General features: G+C 40.8%; 3 protein-coding genes across 8 annotated transcripts in view; 2 read left to right on the forward strand and 1 right to left on the reverse strand.

Moving 5' to 3' along the window:
* Positions 1 to 9,617, forward strand: part of clstn1 (calsyntenin 1) — a 36,727-nt gene extending 27,110 nt beyond the window's left edge. For all 4 annotated transcript variants that reach the window (XM_084918383.1, XM_084918385.1, XM_084918386.1 and 1 more), the window contains 7 exons: positions 180 to 328; positions 1,293 to 1,537; positions 2,888 to 3,058; positions 3,245 to 3,390; positions 3,500 to 3,635; positions 4,361 to 4,545; positions 6,388 to 9,617. In XM_084918383.1, the coding sequence (XP_084774509.1) occupies positions 180 to 328; positions 1,293 to 1,537; positions 2,888 to 3,058; positions 3,245 to 3,390; positions 3,500 to 3,635; positions 4,361 to 4,545; positions 6,388 to 6,582 (1,227 nt within the window). In that variant the 3' untranslated portion in view covers positions 6,583 to 9,617. The remainder of the gene's footprint in view (positions 1 to 179; positions 329 to 1,292; positions 1,538 to 2,887; positions 3,059 to 3,244; positions 3,391 to 3,499; positions 3,636 to 4,360; positions 4,546 to 6,387) is intronic.
* Positions 9,030 to 14,199, reverse strand: lzic (leucine zipper and CTNNBIP1 domain containing). Its single transcript, XM_084918391.1, has 7 exons — positions 13,993 to 14,199; positions 13,599 to 13,731; positions 13,290 to 13,425; positions 13,068 to 13,166; positions 12,035 to 12,130; positions 11,798 to 11,879; positions 9,030 to 11,713 (listed from the first exon to the last, which is right to left on the reverse strand). Exons 2-7 carry the CDS (start codon positions 13,697 to 13,699, stop codon positions 11,658 to 11,660), a joined length of 570 nt encoding a protein of 189 aa, XP_084774517.1. The 5' UTR covers positions 13,700 to 13,731; positions 13,993 to 14,199; the 3' UTR covers positions 9,030 to 11,657.
* A 20-nt stretch (positions 14,200 to 14,219) lies between these two features.
* Positions 14,220 to 20,341, forward strand: nmnat1 (nicotinamide nucleotide adenylyltransferase 1). Of its 3 annotated transcripts, none has more exons than XM_084918388.1 (5): positions 14,220 to 14,291; positions 14,705 to 14,833; positions 15,894 to 16,077; positions 17,178 to 17,284; positions 19,429 to 20,341. In XM_084918388.1, the coding sequence occupies exons 2-5, from the start codon at positions 14,719 to 14,721 to the stop codon at positions 19,827 to 19,829; spliced, it is 807 nt and encodes a 268-aa protein (XP_084774514.1). In that variant the 5' UTR covers positions 14,220 to 14,291; positions 14,705 to 14,718; the 3' UTR covers positions 19,830 to 20,341. The 3 variants fall into 3 exon arrangements, with proteins under 3 accessions (XP_084774514.1, XP_084774513.1, XP_084774515.1); XM_084918387.1 differs by having other exon boundaries at positions 14,256 to 14,313; XM_084918389.1 differs by lacking the exon at positions 14,220 to 14,291 and adding an exon at positions 14,334 to 14,585.
* The last annotated feature ends 369 nt before the right edge of the window (positions 20,342 to 20,710 follow it).

The raw sequence follows: 20,710 nt of genomic DNA on the forward strand, positions 1-20,710 counted from the left end.
TAATCTAAAACCTGCAACTTTTGGAGAATATTTACCTCAAAAGTTGCATTTTTGCTGAATGAATTACTTTAAGTGGTTCTCCAGGACTGATGCTGGAAAGGATTGTTTATGTTTGTTAGCTCAGCATCAGTCACAAGTCATGTTATTCACAAATCCCTCACCTTGTTTTCTTCTCTCAGGTGGAATTCAACCCTAACCAGTCCTCTCTGACTGTGGAAGGTGACGACATCGATGCCTTTGACAAGGTCATGCAGCACATCTCCTACTTAAACTCCCGCCAGTTCCCAACCCCTGGAATCAGGCACCTGCGTATCTCAACCACAGTGAAGTAAGTAGAAGAAGAAGAAGCCAGAAGCACTTATTGTTTTCGCAGCTTGGCCTCTGTCTTGTCACTTCATCTGTTGGCTGGCAGCAGCAGCCCTGTGTTGTTTATAAATCAGGTCCTTTCTGCCTCATAGACATTCAGAAAGCTTCTCTGCTGCTGCTTAAAATGTAAGGATGGTTTATTGAGGTAAAATGGAGGTCAAGAGTTTTACCTGATGCCCATAACAAAGAGAATAAACACAAGGTGTTTTGCTGCTTGAGAATGACAGACTGAAGAGCAGTATCCATTTTTCCCCTCCCCTTTCTTTTCTATTCTCTTTGATGTCTGCAGCACTGGAAAGTCAGTAAGAACAGCAGTAGTTTTACTGATTTATACACGAGTATGAAATGAATATATCAAAGCTCTCGTGGTTGTTCTGAGCCTAGTGTGAGATTTGTTCCAGTTGGTGAAGTCGTTTAGTATTTGATCTTATTTGCACATGCACAAATGTGCATCAGCTCCCAGCTTTATGACGCGGACTGAGTAATCAGACTAAATTGTTTTTATTTTTTCTTGTGATGGCAGTTAAATTTTTATAATTGATGAGGAACATTTGAAATTAGCTTTTTATATGTTGTTGCAGTCAAAGTGACATTTAATGTCAGTGAAAAGAAAGAATGTGTTCTTTATTTGTTACACATCAAACAGCTTGATGCATAAAAATACACAAATACCCACAAGAACTGATGAAACGATTTTATTTTGCCATTTGTACAGATAGGTGAGCTTTAGGCTTCTACACGAGCACAAATAAGGGCCTTTGTCTTTTATGCCGCACACTGTTGGTGGCTCAAATTTGTTCACATACCTTCCCAACTATTCAGATTGTCACTTTTCTTCTATAGGGAGAAGCAGCAGCGTGATTGGGAAAAAAAAAAGACAGAAGGAAAATCACATTTCTGAGCATTTAAAATCGTCTATTTCACAGGTGCTTTAACGAGGAGTCCTGCGTAACGGTGCCAGATGCTGAAGGTTACGTGATGGTGCTGCAACCAGAAGAACCCAAGATCAGCCTGAGCGGCATTGACCACTTTGCCCGCAGTGCAGCTGAATTTGAGAGCCAGGAAGGAGTGACGCTGTTCCCCGAGCTACGCATTGTGAGCACCATCACCCGTGAAGTGGAGGCCGACACGGAGTCTGAAGCTGCAGAGGGAGCTGACGATGACCCTACAGGTAAGAGATGTGCACACTGGACTCTGAAGCAACTTCCTATCATGCTAAAAGGATTTAGCATATACACAGGAGCTAACCTGTACCTGTCCATTTAAACATGGCTGCATATGTAATAGTAATTATTGCCTTGATGGCATTACAGAGTGATGATGTGTTGGGGTGATTTAAGGCACATCCAGACTGGAGGAGCTGGGGATCGAACCACCAACCTTCTCATTTTACCTCCTGAGCTTTAGGTGCTTGTTAAGAAAGCAGCTGGTCTTCCGTCTGCACACATAGGCCCGTGCACATACTATGTCGTCCTCTCAACAAAAATAGAGCGCACACACTCACTGGTTTGATTTCCCTTTAAACGCTCACCTGTCTGCACCTTTGACAGTGAATGATTCTGCAGTTACAGGGTGTGTACAGTACAGACGTCTGTGCAGAACTACAGTAGCAGTCTATGTTGAGGATTACGCTTGGGGGATGAAGGGATTGGAAAAACAGAGCGAGAGGGAGGGTGCCATCTGTTCGGCTTGCACATAAGTTAAGTGGAGGAGACACAATAGACAAGCTCTGAGGTTGACACAGATACCACGAGATACGACGTCCTGCGGTGAGCAGCAGGCCATAAGGGACAAAAGGGCTTACAGAGCTCTGCTGCTATCACCTGCATTACCCTGCCCCACCTTACACACCTCGCAAACAAGAGATGACACGGTAGATAATTAAGAGTCATTAAAATGGAGCTTTGAAGAGTCAAATGGTACAGGCAGTAGATACATGAAATATTAATTTGTTTCATAAGCAAGCTGAGGATGCAGACTATTACAACATTATGATTTAAATAATAAAATCACTTTCTCTGATATACAAGTATAATAACATTGCTAAATCTGCTGTAGTTGTTTTATTGGACTCTAACTGTTGGAGCCGGGATTCTCTGTTTACCAGCATTTCTAAAGAGCACGTTGCATATTCTATAATGTCAGTAGTTGACTCGTTTTAGCATGTCTCATCAGTTCTGGATCTTTCTCTCTTACTCCAGTTCTTTAGATTACTTTGTTTTGTTGATTTGAACAGAAATAAAATCACAAATATTTATCTATTTGTTTGGAAAGGGCAGCCAGTTATTGAAGAAATAGAGAAGGAGTGCTGTTTCAGATTTTCATCTACAAATTTGATTCTTTTTTGTTGTTGTTGTTGTTGTTGTCGTTTTTTGGGGGAGGGGTTTTCCCCTCATTTTCAGGTTTCGGATGAGAGTGAAGCCAAACATCAAATATACATTACAGGCACAACAGACTGCTGCATTTCAAAAGCGTGCTCCAAATCTTTCTCCTCAATCATTTTGTGCTTTTGTTCTTTCAGTCCAAGAGACGGTGGTGTCGGAGGAAATCATGCACAACCTGGACACGTGTGAAGTGACTGTGGTGGGAGACGAGCTGGACGGAGAGCACGAGAGCCTTGAAGTGGACATGTCCCAGCTGCAGCAGCGCAGCTTAGAGATGAGCTCATCCAACATGGGGCTCGTCATCACCGGTACAGACCACCGTGCTCGGCTAGGAAGCCTTAACTAGCATATAGCCCTGGTTTCTGCAAAACCTCTGATAGTTCTGTGAGATTAAAGAAGGAAAAATGACTTAAAGGTTTAAAAAATAAAAATAAAAAATCTGGAATAGTACATTTCACCAACATTAACACTTCCCCCCCCTCTCTGCGGTCCAGGTGTGAACACCATGGCCAACTACGAGCAGGTCCTGCACCTTATCCGTTACAAGAACTGGCACACCGAGGCTCTCTTTGACAGGAAATTTAAACTGGTCTGCTCTGAACTCAATGGTCGCTACATCAGCAACGACTTTAAGGTCGAGGTACGTCTGAGCGTTTGTCACGTGCACACTGAACCGTGACCAGCCTGTCCTGGTGTTATCCACATACTTGTGTGCCCTCACTTCAAGTGTGGTCTTTATTTCTCTCTAGGTTAATGTAATCCACACAGCCAGTCCCATGGAGCATGCCAACAATGCCATGGTGCAGCCCAACTTCATCAACCCTGTCCATCACGCCTCTGTGGATCTGTCTGGGCATAATTTGGTCAACGCTCATCAGGCCTCAGGTACTGAAACATGGAGAAGTTTCAAAAAAAAGAAGAAAAAATCAAACGTATCTGTTTCAGCGACGTGGAAAAAGACACAAAATCAAAGTATAAAAATCTTTCCTGCAAAAATTAATTTAAGGATGCCTGGAAAATAAATTGGGCAGTAGTGTTTATTTTTTTCCTCAGTATTGGCTGCAATATCGTGTGTTTATCTGTTGAATGCAACACTAAATATCATAATCAAACCAGTAATCAGCTTAATTGTTGCTGTAGAAAAAGATTTGTGATATGAAGCAGGAGGATTACAGCCTACTAAGCAGAAGTGGGGCATGTATGAAACACTAGTAGTGTGTCTGTTTTTTAATGGATCAAGTTAGGGATTACTTTTGAGCGCTGTTTGTGACATCTGTACAGGCAGTGCACACTGAGCACGACCTTTTATTTTCCGGCTTCTGTATTCTTCTAAGCTGACTGCCTCGCTAAGCTCGCCACTGCACCAGAGAGGGCTCTTCCTGCTAATATGGAAAGTGGAGCAGGTTGGCGCGAGACGGGCTAAGCTATTTAAAGAAAAACAGCCTCAACACCTTGAACAGCCAAAAGCACTTGTGTGTACAGATCGCTGGGAGCACGCCATAAAGCCAAAGCAGCGGTGGAAGCTGCGTCTCCACATATTTGATCGTGAAGTGTTGTTTTGCGTCTAACTAATCACTGTGTTTTTCCTGATGTGGTTTACCTCCTCATAGTGGTTCCGAGCGCTGCCACCATCGTCATCGTGGTGTGCGTCAGCTTCCTGGTGTTCATGATCATCCTGGGCGTGTTCCGCATCCGAGCTGCACACCAGCGCACCATGAGGGACCAGGAAAACGGCAAAGAGAACGAGATGGACTGGGACGATTCAGCCCTCACCATCACCGTAAACCCCATGGAGGTAAAACGACACGAGAGGAGGAAGCAGGGAAGCAAAATAAGCAACAAAAAAATGATTATGATGGTGATTAACTGGTGAAAAGCTGTTTAACAGAATTTCGCTGCTGGTGTTAGGCTGTAGCCCAGACAGCTTTTCGCCTGCTAATGCGAACTGGGTGATGTTAAAACTGTGTCCTAGTTTTGTCTGAGCCCCTTGTAATTAGCAGCCTTGCGGGGACGAGAGAGAGACTCTGTTGCAAATATGTAAGTCACATTACCTGACTGACGCACAAGAATGAAACGAAAGGAAGCAGCTTCTTTTCCCGAAAGCCCAAAATGAAGCGAATGAGTCAGCTCGTGGGCTGAATATATTTGTACAAGAAGATTCATGTCTTTCTGAGTCATTCAATTACTCGTTGTTGCTTTACTGTTTGTTAGAAGGACCGATTATTTACCACGTTTTAATTTGCTTTAACTCCCATCCTGCTGTGACTAAATCACAAAGGTGGTTTGCCACAGCACACCTGCCGAATGAGACTTTACACATTTGACCAAAATAATCTGATCATATACAAACTCTCCAGTGAGACATACAGATTTGTTAAAAGATGATGGCCTTTTTTGGTAGCTCTGTTTTGTTTAACAGTTTTGTTAAACAGAGCTGAAACGAGACGCTCAATTTCCTGAGTATCTTGGAAATGACTTTTTCAAAGTGGATTGTTATTTTTATTGAATGGATTTGGTTCGTAGGAGAAAGTTATTGAGATAATGCAGCGTTTCTCAAAGGCAATAAGAGACGTGCATTAAATCCTCTCCCGTGGTTTTATTGTATATCGCTGCCTTTTAATGCTAATCTACATCCCATGTTAGCTTTTCACCTGATGTGTTGAACTTCCGTCATATTTACATCAAAGTGTACTTGAAATGTCCGAATCTATTTAGGTTTGGTTAATGTGTCTCATGTGCACAGTTCAATGACATCGAGTTTACCTTGAAAGGCTCACTGCTATGACTGTTGGGTTTTTTTATTGTGTCTAATGGTCCCAGTATTTTCTAATGTGTGAAATTCAGAACAGTGGACGTGATAAACCTTTGTCACCACCACAGAGGATTTTAAGCAAACAAGATGTGATTGAAGGGCAGACTTAGCTCAAGTTTTGCAGATGAAAGACGTGAAGCTTATTCCAAGTGTTTAACAAAATCTTAAGGAGGTAGGCGTATTATTGTGAAGAGTCTATAATCAAGAGACGTCTTCATAAATGGGAATGTAGAGGATTTACAACAAGGAGCAATAAGAAGGCCAGATTAGTCTTTGCTAGAAAACATCTAAAGGAGCCTGCACTTGTCAGATTAGCAGAGGCTGCTTGTTGTTGTCCAAACACAGTTACATACATGAAAATGATGTGAAACAGGAAGGTAACGTGCACGGTGCTCAACAAAGCCATGATCTGTATAAAGTTTTTCTAACACGGATTTAATAATAATAATAGATTGCATTTATATAGCGCTTTTCGAGACCGTCAAAGCGCTTTACAATTCCACTATTCATTCACTCTCACATTCACACACTGGTGGAGGCAGCTACAGTTGTAGCCACAGCTGCCCTGGGGCAGACTGACAGAAGCGAGGCTGCCATATCGCGCCGTCCGCCCAGTAGGCGGTAGGTGAAGTGTCTTGCCCAAGGACACAACGACCAAGACAGACAGAGCTGGGGATCGAACCGGCAACCTTCCGGTTACAAGATGAGCTTCCCAACCCCCTGAACCCCCCTGGTCGCCCAATTTAAGTAATTGAGTATTTAAGATGACAAAATGAGTGCCCACAGTCACAGTCTCCATCTTTTCTCTCGCTGTCACTAATGCAGACGTACGAGGACCAGCACAGCAGCGAGGAGGAGGAGGAAGAGGAGGAGGAGAGCGAGGACGGCGAGGAAGAAGATGACATCACGAGCGCTGAGTCAGAGAGCAGCGAAGACGAGGAGGGCGGCGAGCCGGAGGACCAGCAGGGGGCCAGCAGACAGCAGCAGCTGGAGTGGGACGACTCCACCCTCACCTACTAAACACACACAAGACACCCAAACAAGAGCTCCCGACACACACATCAGAAATTCACTCATACTCCCTCCCTCACACACACACTCACAAACACAGCACTCCCTGCAGTTTCATGTCTAGGAGCCATGATGTAAAAACTTAACAAAAATAAAAAAATCAAGAAAAGGAGAAACATAAAGTCCCTTCAGCGTATATATGGTCAAGGTTTTCCTGTTGTTATCTTAGTGGTGGTACTCAGTGTAGTGTAGTCATCACCAGATTGCTGACTTTTTTTTTTAATTTATTATATTTTAATTCCCAGGAAAACCTGGCTTACATTGGAACTGTGTGAGGAAGCCAACCCTGCACTTTGTTTGTTTTCTCTCAGATGTACGGCTTTGAAGAGCAGAGTAATCGCTTCTCCTGATGTATATTCTTTGCTAATGCTTGTAGATTTATTTGCTAAACTCACAACTAGCTCCGACTTGGGTTTTCTTGACTTGTAGTCCACAGTGAATCGAAAATGATGCTTTTAACAAGTAGACTGCATTTTCCTCTTCCATTTCTTTTTTTGTTTTTCTTTTTAGTGCATGGAGAAATTTTGGGGAAGTCATGTGTAGAGAAATAAATTGCTTTTTAAAGATTTTTGTAAATATAATGAAACCATGTAATTAGTCAATGTGTTAGTGAAGACCTAATCAATGGGGTCCAATATCTACGATTATGTAATGTAGACTATTTGTGTCACACAGGCTGTCGCAGCATGCCGCTGAATTTCTGCAAAAGCTGTTCCATCACGCTTGTACAAAATGTCTCGCTTCATGATGCGAAACCGAGGACTGTTCAGCGGAGGTTTCCATGACAAAAAGGTGTCCATTTCGTCCCTTTTTCTTTAATCTTTTGCGAGGAGTAAAGTAGTTTCTTTTGCTTTCTCGTAGGCAGAGGACTTAGTTGACGGTTTCAGCTTCACATGATGCTTTTGCTTCGCTTGCACGCGTGGCAACGCTCTACTCCTGGCTTTAGTGTTATTTCATTCCCAGCAGATCTCACTGACGTACACTACAGAGGGAATCTTCTTTCACTTTCAGAAAATGTCATGTGGAATCACAAAGATCGGCTCAGCAGTGCCGTTCGTGGTGAAAATAAGGGTACTAAAATGTCCTCAGCAGCTTTAAAACCTTTGTCCCTGTCCCAGTCCCTGTTGTGGTTCAAGGAGAAACCCTTTCAAGCTACTGAAAGAAAATGTTTATGAGCTTTAGTGGAGACTGGCTGAATTGTTGAATTGCTGGCAATGTTTTTTTTTTTCTTTTCATGGCATGGCTATTTTACCTAAAATAATAATACATAGCCTGTATGAGGTACATTTTAAACTGTTTGCTGCTTCAGCAGGAAAACACTTTAAAAATGAATCTTTGAATCTTAAAGTGAGATATTTTTTTGCAGTAGACCACTAGATTTTATTGTACATGAAACTGTACTGTAGAGTTGTTCAAAGATATTTGTTTACATTTGGTAAACTTATTTTTCCTTCGGGTATTAGTATGAAGCTTACGATTGGGAAAGTGTGTCCAGCCTCATGTCTCCTCTCAGACACTGTTGTCCATAACTTGTATATAATCTTTCACCAGACCAGATAAAAACGTGCCGTCACACTGAACGATTTTAGTGTTCGTCTTTTATGGGGGGGTACAGAGTAAAATATAAGCGTTTCCCAAACCTGCATTTATTACGACCATGTTTGGGGCATTGGATTGTGCAGAAAATGGCATTATCGGGATTGGAAAAGTCTATGTGTGCAAATCCGTTTTCAGAGGCCAAAATTGATTAAAAACACCTTCAACGCTTATTATTGTTGATGTAAAAAGTTTCCAGGCTACTTTTGTTTTCAGCTCAGTGAATCCATTTGATTTATTTGATTTTTTTTTTAATAGGTGTGCATTTGAAACGTAGTGAACAGTCTCCCTTCCATGATGACTTTGGCTTGTTTTAAAAAACTAAAAAACTTAAAAAAAAAATAATAATAAAATAAAATTAAAAAGGGGGGGCGCCAGGTCTGAGCCGGCTGAGATGGGAGTGCCTTTTGCCGATCATAGCGTAATTAGCTGGTCTAACAAACACACTTATCCGTGCTCTTTTATTTTTATTTTTAATGCTAGATTTCTTTCGTAGCTGGGGAGACGTTTTCTCTCAGTTTGTCGCGATAATAGGCCGACGCTAGTTTTATTACAGGTGAAAACATTTTACATAGATGTCACGTGTCCTTGTTGATGTGTAGAGTAGATGATCCACATTGTATCTTCTATAGATATTGTACTTAAAAATCATATTGACGGAATCCACCTTTAAAAGATGTACATTATGAAATTGCTTTGGCAGCATACAGCGTGTATACTGACCTATTTGTGTATAGTGGAAGGTGAGTTTCTTTTTTCTTCTTTTTAACAGTGTCCTGTTGCTTGAGCTGTTGAGAAACAATTTTTTTTTAATTTTTTTTTGAGGGCAGCATGAAATTTCACAAGAGTATATATGCCTGTCGGTGACGCAATTCTCACGGTTTCATTGTGTCAAACACTTCATGTCCACATTTCAGCTACAGTTGAAAGGTTAACTAGCATCTCGTTTTTCGGGTTGTGTGCTTTCTGGTGCGCCCCCAATGAATGTCACTGCCTAACAATCTGAAATGCAACCATACTGTAACAACATCAAGATGAAGTAAGGAAGGGTGGGTGGATGGACAGGTGGGTGGGGGTATATTGACTTTGCATGAACCACAAGTGTGTGTGTACGCTCCACGTGGGCCTATGAGACCGGAGTGAGAAAGGAGACGTGATACACTACTGATTCTCAGATTGTCTGTTTCACACATCCATGACACTCCAGAAATTTTTTTTTTCTTTGTTTTAAAGTCTGCTCAAAATGGACGGTGACGGTGTTTTCAGCGTGGTTGGATGTTTCCTTTGTGCTTGTTGGAGCTGCTCTCTTTTCTACCAGTTGAAAGGCAAATGTAGTGAGGTTGATGCTTGCTCGTAAACAAAATAAAGGAAGATGAGATGGGGTATAACTTCTGTCTGCTCTTGTTTTCCTTCATTGTATTCTCTAGTGTAAACATGGTTCCGGTGCACAGCATGGGAACACACCCTGGGTGGTGCTGTGAGTCTTTTCTTTTTAAATATTGAGCATTGTTGCCCTCTGGTGGTGAAACGGAGATCTGCTACAGCTCCACGATAAAATATAGAGCTGGTGGATTTATGCTCCTTTTCAACTCCATGCCTTTATTCGTGCGCTCTACCAGGGCTGCTTTGCATGATTCACATTTCAAACTGTGTATAGTAGAACCACCAGTAATACCAGTAAGGCCTTAATGCTTGGGTATATTTCTCAGTTCCCTTTCTTAGAATTGGCTGCCCCTCAAAAACGGGTTTGAACAGCAGGTGGGTGGGCCTCCTGTGCTCAGAGCATATTTATGATACCCACTCTCAGTGACATCATACAGAGACAAGATCTGAAAACTGTCTGAAATGAACCTTGAGAGCAGTTTGAAGCCAAAGCTTTAGGCACTCCGGGACGACATGTATGTTTGCCAATCTCATTATTTCAGACTTTGCCCATGTTTAAAATGAGCATCAATGAGTGTAACAGTGTATACACTCATGAGATACTTTATTAGATTTGACTTGCTAGTATCAAGTTGGACCCTCCTTGCCTTCAGAATTACCTTAATTCTTTCGGCAAAGATTCAAGACGGATACATGGTGGTCATAAAGTGATGGACATGGCCTGCAGTAACACTCAGGTAAGCTGTGGTGTTTATTTGATGCCCAAAATGTGTGAGGAAAATATCCCCCACACCATTACACCACCAGCAGCAGCCCAATCAGATCCATGCTTTTATACTGTTCACGCTAAATTCTGAGCCTACCATCCAAATATCGCACGCTTTCCCAAACCAACAACCATGACACATTCAAAGTCACTTTAAATCAGCATTTTGGTACTCTGTTTGACCATGCGAACATGCCTACATGCATTAAGTTGCTGCAATGTGATTGGCTGATAAAATATTAATGCTGATGAGCAGCTGAACAGGTGTACATAGTGGCAGGTGCGTGTACATGGTGGGAAATAAAACATGAAGCCTGTTGTTAGTTTTCTTTGTACTCACATTAAAAGTAGCAAGAATATCAAGATTAATGCTGTAAACATTGTGACATTCACTTCTACACAGACTCTGATAGTTTTTAAACTCGCATCAAACTTCATCACTGTCAACATGAAACTACAGTCATCAGTTTGAGTTGCATGATAATAAATGCATAGAGGACTCATTAAAATAATGGAAACACCCAAGTGACACTGAATAGTGGTAAAGTGTCTCAATTCATTACGTCATCCTGTAAAATCTTTGTATTTTCTCCATGAACAGACAGAAGACCCACACTATTAATAAAACTTTATGAGTCTCATATTGTTGGACGACGGCTGCTCTAATCCACCCTGCAGACTCAGCACATTTCAACTAAACTGGCGAAAGACTCGTCAAGTTTTACTGAAGATATCATCAGACTCTACATCTCACCTGCACACAAGTGGTTTACAAATGTATTCATCTATAAATGCAACTGTAAATTGGTTATAGTGTACATATTAATCGAGGCAGATCCGATCATCTGAAGCGCTGTAGTCCTGGCACGTGCAGTGTTTCTATTATTTTATTCAGAGTCCCGCAGACGGCACAGTTTTAGCTGAAATAAAAATACACCCTGAAGGAAAACATCCTAAAAACAGCACTATTGAATATTGAATTTTTGGATTAAAGAATCACTGCACAAACCACACGATCATAATAACAAACTGTCTGCGCCGTCCTCTACATTCACGCACCTTTTAGCAAATCACACGCTCTTACCTAAAATACATTTTTACACTTTATCTGGACGATTAAAAGACATTTACAAAGATTGATGTGTACATATAAAACAATACTGTTAAAAGTGTCAGCGTCTGCAGTAGCACTTAAAAGCGCACTGATTGTTTAGAAAATCCATAATCGGATGGCACATTTTTGTCTTAATTAAAAACACACTTTTTTTTTGCAGAACTGCTATGACTTTGTTTTCACACCAGAGCTAGCCAAAGCCATTATTTTGTCTTCAGACCCTGAAAAAAGGAAAGCAAAATGAGGTCAACAGAAATATCTGTGAGAAAGTATCAGTTTTGTAGTAAAATCATCTTTATGCTCACCTTGGTTTGCAGTCACTTTTTCAAACTGGCTCAGGGTCGCTGTGGCGTTTTCAGTGAGGAAGGTCTCGTCTTCTGGGGTGAGCTGTCACATAATTACAACATGAATGAAAGGAAACATTTGAGGCAGCTAGTGAGGGCTGCATGACTGAAATGAATCAGTTCAGACTTTACGTAGCACAAGCCGCTGAATCATCCTCGACTCTGTGGATAATCATGTGTGCTCTGAGTGCTCCTCACCTTCTCCCCCAGTTTTCTCAAGGCAGTGAGGATTTCCATTTTCTGCTGCGTGTACACGTCCCGTGACAGTTTTCCCACCATCACATCGCGGTCCATCTGCACAGTATGCCACACACCGGTCGGGAAATTGTCAGGCAAATGAATCCGCACATAAACACTGAGGTGTGACTGAACTCTGCTGTTGTGGTCAGAAATGTGTGTGCAATCATGGCAATTTGGGGCTTTTGATAATTTCTTTGAACTGTTCTTCCAGAGTGGAACGATTTCACAGCAAACATCTTTCATGATATTAAACAAGAAGAATTTTAAAACAAGTTTGAATTTTTGGGGGATGTCCTCCAATCCACACAGGGTGAAATAATAGGCTTAAATATAGACATGCACTCACTTAAATCTTTCAATAAGTGGACAAAGTGGATGGAATAATGAAGGATGAGGAATACCTCTAAATTCTTCAACTTCACCTCAGATGAACACAACACATGATCAGAACAATAATCCCAAACACACATCAGAACTGGTTTCAGTTTGGATAAAACAGGCTAACATTAAGCTTTTGGAATGACCTTCCCAAAGCCCCGACCCAATCCTTGTTGTGGAAATGTATGGACTGCGTTTAAAAGTCGTGTCTGTGCCAGGAAACCGACCAATTTAAATGGATTCTGCCAACACTGCCGAGAAGATCGGTCAAATATCCAGCAAGAAGTATGCCAGAAGATTGTTGATGTTAAGAAAAAGTGAAGATGACAATTTGATCAAATATTAGTGGGAATGTATGTTTATGTTTGAGCCTGTATGGTTTCGAGAAAATCCAAATTAAATTCAATCTTGTGCACACAATTCATGTTTTTCCAAGTCATTAAAGATAAAAAAGAAGTCATATAGAAAGTAAAAATGAAACATCAAAGAAATCATTAAATGCCCCAAATTAACATGATATTCATGCACATGATGAGGGTGTGTAAACTTCTTACCACAACTCTGTGTGTGTGTGTGTGTGTGTATTATACAATATATATTTGACATTGCAAACCTCTGCCAGTCTGCTTCTCAGCTGTCCTGGCTGCTTCTTAGCAAAAAGTCGTATCACCTCCGGGGTTTTGAAGGCTTGGCTGATGGCAGCTTGGATCGCCTGATGAAGACAGAAACATCTGAACGTTCTGACATTTTACTAATCAACAGTTTTCTAATCAATGTGCTATAACCTATTTAATGCACTCCTAATACACAGTAGTAGCACATTAATTGTCCATACCAGTTGCATCCCACTGAGTTCATCCACAAGTGTCATATCTCCTGACATTATTTTCTTCAAGGAGTCATTGAATTCACCCAGCTGCTCCAAAGTTTCCTTCTTTGTCTCTTCGTATTCTTCCTCATCCAGATCTTCTCTGGAATAAACAAATGAAGGAATCAAAACTGAGACACAACAAAAGAATAGAGAAGCATTTGTTTACTCACTGTTTTTTATTGTCTTTGTTATTCTTCAGGTACTGCATGCCAGATTTTCATATACAAAAAGCACACAAGAGGAGTTTATTGTTTTTCTTTTTCTGTACTACACCTGCATTCCTCCAGGTCCTGAAGCTGCTGCATTAGTCTGTCAAGTTGTTCCTCCATATTTTGCCTCAATTTTCCAGTTTCTGATTTCCCTCGAGAGGCCATCTTCAGTTAAAATCCTATTTTTTCTACGGGAACTGGCACCAAACAACAGATCACGTTAGGTTTTGTTGCTGAGGTACTTCACAGATAACTCAAAGATGACCTAACGTGCTATTTCCACTCGATGAGAGCAGAGCTGTTAGTGAAAAAAACACAACACTTTATCGGATCTAACAGTCTCTTTAGCGACTACACTGATAGGATAAATGTATCTGTGTGTTGGAAGTTCATGCAAACAGTCCAAGTTGTTTTGTTAGCTAAACAGCTAGCGTACATGCTAAAGGAAAACATCTTACCGGGAATTTCTTTGTAAACAGCTGCAAATCAGCCTTAGTAGGATGTTAGCATTTGCTTAAGAGTTTGTCGTAAATTAAAGAAGGTGGCCGTTCTAGAGGAAAATTAAAAATAATTACACGGCTATAACACGTTTACTATTAGTCGAGACGTTTGGGATTTGGGGAATTTGTGATTGTGAACGCAGCACCACCAGAGCGGGTGCGGCTCACCGCTTCCTAGTCGATTGTGTCCAATCGGATTAGTGGATCTTACAGCGTAGTCCGTGACGTCAAAGGAGGAAGCGGGTGAAACACAAATGGTATCTGTAGCTGTTTGTCTTGGTACTGAAATGACTACATTATTTGACATTCTATTAAAAACGCATAATTTGCTTTTAAGTTGAGCACCGAGTTCATGTTTTGTCTGTTTAAGGGTCCTGTACGTGAATCTTGGACGTAAAAGGAGTCTCGCGCTGTGTGCTCAATAGATAAGCTAAAGTTAGCTACTTGTTATAGTCGAATGCTAACGTTTAACATAGATAAAGCGTCGAGCTTTAGTTTTCTTTACGTTTGTAGTTCCACTTAATGAAGCTCACAGACTGTATTTAAACGAGGTTAAACTGCTCTCTTGATACAAATATACTGTTTCCGTCCCCCACAAAGCGATTCTCGACATGTGATCAGCCAAGTCTTAATCAGTCTTCGTTTCTTCTCCTTGTTTGTGCAAACCCAGCTCCAGTATGAGCCATGGAGGGTCACAGTATAACCAAAGTGGTCCTGCTGGCCTGCGGGTCCTTCAACCCCATCACCAACATGCACATGAGGATGTTTGAACTGGCTCGAGATCACCTGGAAGACACAGGTTGAGTTACATGAAAATTGGATCTTTTAGTGTGATGCATCTCCACCTTTATCATCCATTCATTAAAAAAAAAAAAAAATTCAGTTACCCTCCATGCTGTTCAACTGAGTTATTCTAAAGTCTAATATCTCAAATATTATCATCATCATTTAGTTAGTTAGATTCAGTTAGTTCTCTTTGGGTACTCCAGCTTTCTCCCACAGTCACCCAACGCAGAGACATGCATGGGATGCTTCTAAACTTACTGTATGTGCAAATGTGTGCATGAAGGGTTCTCTGTTTCTATATGTTACCCCTGCAACAGATTTGCAATCTACCCAGGATGTACCCTGCAATCCTGAAATGGATAAATTGGAAGAAGATGGATAGACGTGCAAAAATTAAGTGAAAGGGGTAGCTTTGTCTTAAAAAGGGATTGTGAATCAGTACATTGGAGAGACAAGTGTTTTGGATAAAATTGTTATACAAAAAGTCCAGATACAAAATAGTTCAAGAAGGAATTATGCTTTTGTAAATTGATTAATATGACAGTACAGAAAAGCTGGCAGTGTTTTTATATTGCATTATTAATAGACACTATTAGGTTGTGCCTCATACTTGATTTGGGAGTTTTATGCCAGATCCCCTTCCTGACCCAACCCCATTGGGACCCCTCCAGCTGGAATGACTTTGCATTTCACCACATATTTTGATTTGGCAGACCTGGGATCAAACCAGGGATCTTTTGTTTGTTAGGCTAATGTGTAAACCAATACACTATCGAGCTACAACCAATTATTTATTCAGTAAATGCTGATTTCTTTGATTCTGTCTTTGTTTCGGCTGTGGCTGCCTGGATTCTATTCTGCTCAGACAGTTTCCCGTGTGTCATTTCCCTTGTGCTCTCTTCCAACTTTCTTCTCTACTCTACTGTTCTGTCCAATAAAGTCTAATAATTCATCTCAAAACTTAAAAGAAAATAAATTATGTAGGAAAAACTGAACTTATTTCAAATACTATGCAAATTTTACACATTATAATTTACAAAACATGTCTTCACATGTCTTCTTTTGTGCGTAAGGTCAGTATAAGGTGGTGAGAGGAATCATCTCTCCAGTGGGTGATGCATATAAGAAAAAGGGCTTGATTGAAGCCTGCCACCGTCTGGAGATGACTCGATTGGCTACCGAAAGCTCAGACTGGGTTATGGTGGATTCCTGGGAGAGTTTGCAGCCAGAGTGGGTGGAAACGGCTAAAGTAGTTCGGTGAGTTGACATTTCTTGCGTCTGAGTGCTGGGAGTGCTTTTGTTTGATGTAGGTGGTTTGTCTTGAGACAAAAACTGTGTGGCACTATCTGTGAGCTTTACTGTTTTGTTATCTGTTGTTTTCTGATTCACCTTTATTACTGACTCACCCCAGTCCGCCCACTTTCTTCTCTATTATCTTAACATTATCACTGTAAGTAATAATGCCTATTAAAATACTAATTTCCCAAACCTAAAGCATCTTTAAATGACATGTGATGTAGGCAATTAGTGGTAACCTTAATGATAATTGCTTTATGAATTCTTTAGATTTGATTTGTGTCTGTGTGTGTGTGTGTGTGTGTTGCTGCATCATTAAGTATGAACTATTTTTACACACAAAGCGTCACACTCCCTGCAGTTACACTGGCTCACACACTGCTGAATGATAGACTCTGTATTCTTCATCCCGTGTCTTGAAACTTTTTATCCTTTTCTAGATAAATTAATTCTTAAAGTAACAAAATCCACTATAGAGGTTTGATTTAAACCTTAGGGATTAAAATTAAACTTGTGCAGGCTTAATTAGATATTAGATAATTAACATCATTATTCCTCACATAAATGAAATCATTATTTAGAATCTTTGTTATCTGTTTTCCTGTGGCAGCAGGAAAAGGAAGAAATGCAAGGCAGGAAATGTGAGAGCCTTCACTGGTATGATACTTGATACATGTTATGATTTGCCGAATACTTCCCAGAACTTTGCAGGTGCAGTTCAAACAAGATAGAATCAGACAAAGTCAATCAAAATTCCTTAATTATTTAAGTTGAAGGCTGAAATTATTAAATTCTGATGGTGAAAAGAATCTGAAATAGTATCCAAACTGCAGCCTCACAGACTTGAAGAAAAAAAAAACCCATAAAAGGCACAAAAACAGTTTAATAATGAGATCAAATGCATTTAGCATAACGAGAATTGGATTTTGGAGCACTATTTTGCTGACTGACAACTACCAATAGTAGCCTTTTTCCACTTTATAGCAAACTGTAAATACAGTATACACACAGCGTGGTTTTTGCTTGATAAAAATCTTTGATTCCAATTTGTAAATTTACAGGCATCACTATGAGGAGCTTCTTGCAGCAGAGCAGAACATCGATGATGTGGACACGATCAAGTATGCAAAAAAGAGGCGCATAGAAGAGAATCATCACAAAGACAGAGGTATGTCATGCCATACATTTACCTCCCTGTCATTGTCTGTAACTTTTCTTATCCATCAAACGAGCCATGCAACAAACGTAGTTGTCAGGATTTTCCTGTTTGCAGCTTAACTGACAAGAGAATGGGTTTAGGGTGTGGATACACCGGTGTGGTGTTAACAGCACGAGCTGAGCCTCCGGGGCATGGAAGGGAAAAATATGCGTTATGGAAGCACTTGAAATTTTGCTGAAGGTGCATTGTAAAAGCTGGCAGGTTGAAGTACATACTATGCTTTGCATTTAAGTTCTACTAGCATCGCTTAACCCTGTAAAGCTTGAACCATGAAGTGTCATTGCCAGAATATTCTGACAAAAAATGTATTAAATATCAATTTTATCAGTTTGCATATATGAGTTATATGTGAGCTACAGTTGGCATTTTTGTGCAATGTATTACTTAAATACTTACTGTCCAATTTATTCAGGGAAAAAAAATGGAAAAGAGAAGATGCAGAGGTCACAAAATCTCATGTATCAAATATGTTACACTTGGCATTACAGGGTTAAGATGTCAGCAGTTCAGTTTAAAACCAGTGCAGCAGAACTGGATATCTTCTTCTTTATTCCATGAATCACCCTCTTTCCTCATCAAAATTTCAACCCTGCAACGATCTGCAGTGCAACGTGACCACTGACAATTCATTAGGACATTTGGGTGTGTTCTTATTTGCAGCTAATGTAGGCAAGTTCCAGTAAGCGCATTTCTTTGTTATTCCACACCTTCAAACTCAACTGATGTAGAAGCTGAAATAAATAGAATTTGATTTCATGTGTGTCATTTCAGGCAGTTCCTGCGACAGTCACATATGCACTGTTCTGCCCCATGACAGATAGTGAATACACTAATGGTCCAAGCTTTAAGAAGAGCCCAATTCTTCCATTCTTTAAATTGAAATTCAAGCAGCTCAAGTCCAATGAATAGCTTAAAATAGTGTAATGTTACCTAAAACTAAAAAAATACATATTTCAGAAATATACAACGGCCTTTTTTAGAGAACAGGAAATGGATTAAGAACTTAAACCTGTTCCACAGCAAAGGAGGTTGATCGAGCTTTGACAGTTGCTCCTACCAACCTACTTTTGTACACCATTGAACAAGAAAAAACATGTTGAGTGTGACATCAACTTTTAAATATGAGGAGGAAGCGTGATGGTCTCGGGATGTTGGTGACATGTACAGATTTAGAGGCACCTTGAACCAAAATGGTTCTGCATCGCCATGCAGTACCCTCTGGTATGCACCTAGTTGGTCAGGGGTTCATCCTACACCAAGATAAAAACCCAAAACATAAGTCCAAGCTGTGCCAGAACTACAGTAGGAAAAAGGAACAAGAATGGAATGGCCAGCACACTCTCCATCCTAAAAGTGCCATGCATTTATGGGAACTTCTGCAACACAGCTGGGAAAAACTTCCATCCATCCATTTTCTTCTCCTTATCCATGGCACGGTCGTGGGCACAGTAGCCTAAGCAAGGATGCCCAGACCTCCCTCTCTCCAGCCACCTCCTCCAGCTTATCCCGAGGAACACAGAGGCATTTCTAGGCCTCTGTGTCTCCAGCAGGTGCTGGGTCTGCCCCTGGGCCTCATTCTGGAGTTGGCCAGTAGGCATCCTTGCCAGATGCTTGAACCACCTTAACTGACTTCTTTCGATGTGGAGGAGTAGTGACTCTACTCTGAGCCATTCTCAGGTGGCTGAGCTCATTTTCGCCGCTTGTATCCGCGATCTCATTCTTTCAGTCACTACCCAGAGCTCGCGACCATAGTAGAGGACAGGGACGTCGATTGACTGGTAAACCGAGAGCTTCACTTTCATGCGGCTGGACGGATGGATAGATGGCATTGTAGAGATAATGCCATGAGTGTTTTTAGCTGTTCCCTCTGCCAAAGGTGACTACTTTGATGAAAAGTTCAGATTACATTTTGATTTATAAATGGATTCCATGGTTGTTCTATGCTTTAATCTCAATGAGACATTAAACTGCTTGAATTTCAAGAAAAAACTGGAAGAATTGGGGTCTTCTTAAAGTTTGGACCTGAAGCATATGCACAGTGTGGATTAGTTGACTCTTGTGTTGTGCTGACAGACTTGTTTCTCTGTGCTCAGATGACCTTCAACTGATGTTGCTGTGCGGGGCTGACGTCCTCGAGTCTTTTGGGATTCCCAACATGTGGAAGCAGGAGGATATCGCAGAGATCGTGGGCCGCCACAGTTTGGTTTGCATCACCCGCAGCAACAGCGATCCACATAAGTTCATCCACCAGTCAGACTTGCTGTGGAAGTATCGCAAGAACATCCATATCGTCCGCGAATGGGTGACTAACGACATCTCAGCCACTCATGTGCGGCGGTCGCTGCGGCGCGGCCAGAGCGTCAGATACCTTCTGCCAGACAGCGTCATTCACTACATCAAAGAGCACGGCCTGTACAGCTCTGAGAGCGAGCAGAAAAACGCAGATGTGGTTCTAGCGCCCCTCCAGAGGTACACGGGTGCTTCCTCAAGTTGAGGAAATTTGACTGTGAATTTAAAACAAAACACAAATTCACATAATTCAAGCTTCCGACAGTGCCTGCACTGAACAGGGGTCTTTTCTAAGAATGGGTGTGTTTCAGGTTGTTGAGTGAAGTGATTTAGTAACAGTTTCACTTTGCCAGAACTTTTTGTTTGCGTGTGTGGAAAAATACACAAGATCACAAAATAACTGAGCAGCAGATCATATAGATGAGCGGTCACATACATGTGTTTCCAGTCAATCAAAGGATTTACATTCAACTGTGAAATGGTGAGCCGACGATGTTTTTTATTAGATGAAATATGGTGCATAGAGAATTAATTGAATCACACTTGTTTTACCACAGTTATCCTTTCCATGTCTGGCTTCAGCGCACTCCTGTTAGTCAACATGTTTTTGTACCTACAGCTGTATTTTTCCATGCTTTAAATACCCACTTCTGCAGATCTGATGATAAAGACATGATATGTGATATTCTAGAAATAAACAGCACTCTTTGTTTACCACCTTGTGAGCCATTCATTGTTGCTTTTATCGCACAGATAAGAATCCTTAGAAAGTCCTAGCTTTGCTTTCATGATGAAAATGCTTATCTCACAGGATTATCCTTTTAGATTTCCGGTGAAATAACGAAACTTCAGCCAAATGAAGAGATGTGATTATAGTAATGGGGTTTAAAACTAGAATATAACAGAGAACATCATCATTAGTATCAGAATTGATCATTATTAGTAGTAGTATTTTAATAATAATAATTTTATTATGATTCATTTTGAAAAACATTATTATTTCTACCAATTTACTCTGAGTATGTTTTAGCTAGCATCCCAAACTCCTCTGTGTTTTATTTAAGCAGTTAATACGTCTGCATTGTC

The sequence above is a fragment of the Perissodus microlepis genome, chromosome 20 (genome assembly GCF_051167445.1).
Source record: "Perissodus microlepis isolate ML-2025 ecotype Zambia chromosome 20, ASM5116744v1, whole genome shotgun sequence".
Lineage (NCBI taxonomy): Eukaryota > Metazoa > Chordata > Actinopteri > Cichliformes > Cichlidae > Perissodus > Perissodus microlepis.